The following is a 6000-nucleotide window of genomic DNA, read 5'->3' as shown; positions in this document are numbered from 1 at the left end:
TGTAACTTTGAGTTTTCAAATAAAAAGGGGGAGGGGGCAGCGTGAAAGGGAAGGAGAAATCAATGCCAACTGCCCTGTCGACGTTCAGTGATGTAAAACTAAACCCTGCTTGAAAAACTGTTTGAGTTTCTTAATATTTCGGTAAGCACTGATGCCATCAGCGGGTCCCAGGACGGTTTCTTTGAGCCGATGCTTTGCCTGAGCCGCGCTTCCACTGACGTCTGCTGCCACCGCGGCGGCCGCGCGCGTGGCCGTTGGGCGGCCGCCGCGACCGTTAACGGTCGTCGCGCCTGGCGGCGGCGGGCGGGGGCTGGGCAGCGGCGCCCCGCGCGTGCCGTAGCCGGTCACGTGGCCGGCGGGAGCGGGGCCGGCCGACGCGCGGCGCTGAGCCGGCGCGGCGCGGCGTACGCAGGCAGCATGGCGGCGGCGCTGGGCGGCCTGGGCCTCCTGCACGGCCGAGTCAGGCTGGCCGCCGCGGCCGCCGCGACCTCCTCCCTCAGCCGGCCCGGCCGCAGGGCGCTGGTGCCGGCAGGCGCTGCCGCAGCTCTCCCCTCGGCCGGGAGGAGCTACGGGTCCGAGGCGAAGGAAGAGGAGGAGCTGCGGGTCCGGTACCTGGACGAGGAGCACAAAGGTAACGAGGGCGCGGCGCCGGCAGGTTCTGCGCCGCGGCGCCCGGCCCGCCTCGTCCTGCCCAGCCCTGGCGCAGCCCGCGCCGCGCAGCGCCCGGGCCGCTCCGCGGGGTGACCCGGCGCGCAGGGGTGGCTGCGGCCTCCGGGCAGGCGCGGGGGCCGAGGGGGCGGGCGGAGAGCGGCAGCGACGGCGGCTCCTCCTCTTTCTCCTCCTCTGCATCGCCGTCGCCGCTGGTGGTTTCATCGCACGTTGCTAGCAGCTGCCGACATGTTACTTACAAAGCAGGGCCAGCTTCCCCAGTCGTGGCTCCCCCCCTTCTCCCCCGATCCCTAAACTGCTAGGTGTACTATATGTACGCGCTACACTGTTTTGAGTTGGCGTCTGATGGTCTTTTTATGGGCGAAAATGAAGTTTAGCGGCAAACTGCTACGCTTGTGCATCTTCTGACCCGGTGTCCAGGGTTCTGGCTTGAGGGGGTGAGAGGAGGAGGGGACACTAGGACAAAGAAGTTGCCACTATTCTTTCTGTCCTGGGGAATGCTTCTGCACTCCTGTTTACCTCATCTTGCTTTCCTACTAACCTTTTCCTCCTCCTCTTCGCTTCTAGTGCTGTCAACTGCTGCCAGCATTGTTATTCTCCTCCTTCTCACCTCAACTATGACAAGAACCTGTTTTGATCTTTCTTCTTACCAGGTCCGTGTTCCAGAGTCATCTGGAGCCACTGCACTGCAACAGGAAACTTAATATTTCCCCCTTTGGTTTGGTGACCATCAAACCTTGGAGGTGTTCCTCCTGTGGAGGTGTTTTACCTCCTTTGGTGTTAAAAAGTATCTTTCCCATTGGGTGCAGTAGGGCTAGGGATAGTAGAAAACACTAACTGCAAGTTTCAGAGGATTTATTTTTAGAAATGTGATGTTGCATCTACTTTATAGAGAGGGCTCTAGTCTGGAATACTGTTCTTCTGAAACATGGCTTTCTTCAGATGAATAGTAGGTCTAGGAAGAGATTCATAATGCAGTTTACATCTTTCAGAATGTTAACTCGATTGTTTCAGACTTCCTGCACATTTGGGCAGGCAGCTGTGAATTGGTTAGGTGTGTTGAGATATGCATATATATTCATGGAGGTTAGCATGAGGTTTAGAACATCAGCCTTTTTCCAAGGAATGCAGAGGTTCAGCTTTCATCTGACTGCAGGTTTTGTTGTCACTGTTAGGAACCACTAAGGTTGATGATATAATGGAAGCCTGAACTCCATTTCTGTTTTAGGGATTGTTTTGTTCCCAATTTCTTCCTTTGAGACATACTACTTTAGCCTTGTTTTCCCAGCTAGCTGTGAAATTGGGAACTGGTTTGAAACACTTAATTTTTCTAATATTTTGAATTGAGGTGGAGAAAGGGCAAATAAGGAGGAGAGGAGAAAAGAAGACTTACAAAAAGTCAGAGGTTTGATTTTAATTGTTTGATTTTGTATCTTTACAACAAGAAGTAGAAGATACTTGAATAATTTTGGTTCTACGTAAGACTATGATTTTAATTTCTTTCCATTACCCAGCAGGTAATAGAAGTAGGAACTGTGTTCCAACTGTTGCGTCAGCTAGGAATTATTGCTTTTGTAATGTTAAAAAGGTGTTCTGTGCTATGTATCAGTCTGTGGTTCACTGCTGAGTGTTTTTGATGCAGATACTGTGAACTGTATTATGCAGAGCACTGGAGGAGGTTGCTGAAGTTGCTTGCATGACAGTAGCCCACCTGTTCTTACTTTTTTCTGTTGCAAGAGCATTTATTTCCTATCAAAAACTGTTTGAAGTTGCTTTTCTTCGCTTCTTAATAATACATGCATCTTCATAATACATGTATCTGTGTTAAAGATGGGATTGAAAAAGCCCCGAAGCAGGAATTTGTTATTTGGAGTTGTAAATCAATTGTAGATGTCATAAGGAAGAACTCAATGTATCTTTAATGCATGAATTCCTTTTAAAAGGAGAAGGGTTTTCTTTTGCCCTGCCTTTCAGAAGATGTTATAAAGCATTCGGAAGACCCTTCCTCTGGCTTGAAGTAAGCCAGAGGGAGAGATTTAGCTGTTAATTTTGGGAATCAGTACTCTCTATTATTATTAATATTGCAATTTCAGGTGTTAGAGGTTTAGCAGGAACAAAGTGATGTGTTTGCCTGGAAAAAACAAAAAATGAACAAAAAAATCCCCTTCATTGTAGGTATATTGCTTTGAAATAATGTGCAGGTAAGAATGGTATAAATAAGACATCTTGGACCACTGATCTTTGTCCAATAACTCCAACAGAAGTAGATGAAATTACATGAGACGTAAGTGTGCTGTTGTGTTTAGAAGGTTTTAAAATGCTGTGAAGGTCCGAGATTTGGAAATTTTGCCGGGCATTACCTAGTGGGGCAGGCTGTGTGATATCAAGAACACTGTTCTTCAGCATTCAATTGGCTAAACTAAGTTTCTTTTCTCCCCTTTGTTTGTATAGGGATGCAGATTAAACTGCCTTACAATTTTTAGTTAAGACATCTATGAATTTGGTTCCCTGGCTTTGAAATCCAACTTATAAATTATCTACATGCTTAAATAAAATATAGTGAATATTTATTTTATTTTAAAGTAATGTCTGTTAGTGACATAAGGAATCAACATGAGGTATGAAGAGTCAATTTCATATCCTTCTTTACATACAGGATGTAGTTGGAGGTCTTGTTCTCTGCAATGGCCTACTGAGAACTGGAAAATTGCCCAAAATGCTAGCATTTCTAATCATTCGTTTTCAAGATGAACATTTCTTATTGTCTGTTCATGTCTTACAATATCAGTCTTTTAGCCTGTAAAGAGACAGTTGTGTCTTGTTGTTTTCCAGAAGGAACATATACAGGTGGAAGATCTGTTTCTCCCTCCTTCTTCTTCTCCCCTCCATATTATATCCCTAATTCTCTTGTCTTTTAGTACTGGAGAAGACATTTAGTTGGACTTCAGATTCTCCCTAGTGTTCCTAGCAGTCTGGTATTTTTATCAAGGTGTTCCAAAGTTAGTTTACTAAGGTACCGCTGTCACCTCTGAAAGCTTCCTACACTTCCTTCAGCAGCACAAAGAGTGGGCCACCTTTCTGTAAAAGGAGAAACAACTCTGTCCCTTTTTTCCTGCTGTGCTGCTATTGCACACCTTGCTCCTCTACGAGTGTGCCAAGTTCATCTATCTGTCTTTATATGCTTACAGTATGATCCCCCCTCATCTTCTTTGCTCTGGTACCTACTGTTCCTTTTCCCAGTGCCTCATGTTCTCAGGCTTCCCAGACTCCCTAGTGCTTGTCATCTTTTGCATCCTTCTTGACTGTGCACAGGAATAAAGACTGTGTTCGTCAACCGCCTTTTAGAGCACGCAAATAGTTGTTTATGCTGTGGTTCTGGTCTTATCCACACCCAGTCTTTCTCTGTTACTAGTGTTGTCTTGGCTTCTGCAGCAGAGAATGCTGGGGAGAGAGGAAGACTAATGGACAGTAGCTGCCTCCAACCCTGCCTCCAGGGTTGACATAGGAACCGAACCCTGTAACTCTTGACAAGTTCTTCCCTGCAGGCAGAGTAACAAACTGCACTACCTCATCACTCTTTGAAGTGATTTATATACCAGAGTTTTGGAGGAGCCCTAAAATACATATTGAAATGAGACTTCATTTGAAAGGATTGGTTACTGTTTTATCTTTTTTTCAATTTGAGACTTTCTAACTTACACATTCGAACTGAAAATCAATGTTACTGAAATAATGCAAAAAAGTAGGCTTTTTGAAGAGTGTGGTTGTAAAATACCTGTGTATTCTGAGCAACATGCTATAACTTGTGTTGCTTTTAGAATCAGTTTTCTATGGCTAAAAGTTAATTCATTATTATCTTTTAGTAAAATGCATGTCTCGTACACTATTTGAAATTCTATTTGATGACTTCTTTTAAGGCTGAAATGCATTATAACTGGAAATTTCAGAAGTTTAAGCCAAGTTGTATTAGTGAACCCATTGCAAATTCTAATGAACTTAAGGCGTTTGCTCTTTAACTTATAGATGGAATTAGCAGAAATCTCTCTTTAATCTTGACTCGAGTGTTGCAGTGTCACTTGCTGGATTGTGACGTAAGTATTTAATTTTTAGTCTTTACAATAGAACAACTCTTGATGATTATTTTCCAATTGTTTGTAGTTCAGTTAGTATTTGTAGAACAACTTCTGCCCTTGTCACTTTGAATTATAATGTACATAGCATCAGTAGAGCAAATACAGTCTCATTTGAATTAGTTCTTTCAAAGGTTGGAAACTGATTGCCAGCTGATAAATCAAAAAAGTTTGCTTTACCTCCTTAAAAAGCAGTTTTGAGCAGTTGAGATCTACTAATTGAAGAAGTGCATGCAACACTTTTCAGTGGTAGTTAGGCATGCAAAGGTGCGTATGCTTGCACTTAAAGGTGTAAGCCGTACACCCGAGGTGCACCTCTAACAGGTGCAGATGTGTACTTAGTTGGGTTTGGAAAAGCGTGTAGCTACGCGTTCATAGGCACACACTTTTTTGTATGTAGGTACATGCAGTTGCGAAGAACCATATGTGGATAGAATGTGGGGGGGGGTGTATAATATAATTAACTACCTTTCTTTAAATACTTTTTATGTGAATCCAGTGAATCTTTCTGATTAGAGCAAAATAATAGGAGTGTAAAGACAGAATTTATTTTTAGGTAACTACTTAAATGTGTTTCTACTAAATATTGACAAATATTTTTGAGATCTACAAAGTATAAGAGAAAACAAGTAAAAATCATTATTTGAAGCAAGATAGCCTGTGTACTGATTTAAACCATAATTAAACCATGTTCTAGTCACATTACTTAAATTGATCCATCCTGTTTTGTACTATATAGAAAGAAATACGATCTCTCTTAGCAGTTTTAAATAATGATGACATCATCTCTTTTCTGCTGTCATCACTAAAATACAAGAACCTTTCTATTTGAACTGCTGTGTACTCGTATGCAAATCCAAATTTAGTGTACACTATAACATATGATTGTTTCTGGGAATTTACAGAGACTTGAAAACTCTCATTCATGATATATATATTTATATATATATATGTCTTTATCTCACTGAAAGGCATTTTTATGTTTTTTTCTTATATGACTTCACAATAATTTCTTTTAAATGTTAAGAGTGATTTAATGTTCAGCTTTATCTTGTGACAAAGATAAATTAAAAGAAGTGAGCGTACAGTATGACTTACCTGTGATGGTTGGCTGGAGAGTAGCATACTGGGTGTAGGACTGCTTATATTACGTAGCATTAGAAGTCATTGTAGCCTTGTGGAGAGGCTACCTAACAGGATG

General features: G+C 42.9%; 1 protein-coding gene across 3 annotated transcripts in view; it reads left to right on the top strand.

The window, feature by feature from the left end:
* The first annotated feature begins 381 nt into the window (after positions 1 to 381).
* The window catches only part of AUH (AU RNA binding methylglutaconyl-CoA hydratase), a 107947-nt gene continuing 102328 nt past the window's right edge, over positions 382 to 6000 (top strand). Inside the window, exon 1 of one of the 3 annotated variants that reach the window (XM_062600209.1) lies at positions 382 to 631. In XM_062600209.1, the coding sequence (XP_062456193.1) occupies positions 418 to 631 (214 nt within the window). In that variant the 5' untranslated portion in view covers positions 382 to 417. Of the gene's footprint in view, positions 632 to 4702; positions 4761 to 6000 lie in introns of those variants that run through there. The other 2 variants (XM_062600208.1, XM_062600210.1) reach the window with 2 other exon arrangements.

Source organism: Rhea pennata, chromosome Z (assembly GCF_028389875.1).
Source record: "Rhea pennata isolate bPtePen1 chromosome Z, bPtePen1.pri, whole genome shotgun sequence".
NCBI classification, from domain to species: Eukaryota; Metazoa; Chordata; class Aves; order Rheiformes; family Rheidae; genus Rhea; species Rhea pennata.
The sequence above is the reverse complement of the archived record's forward strand: the minus strand, read 5'-3'. Positions and strand labels throughout refer to the sequence as shown.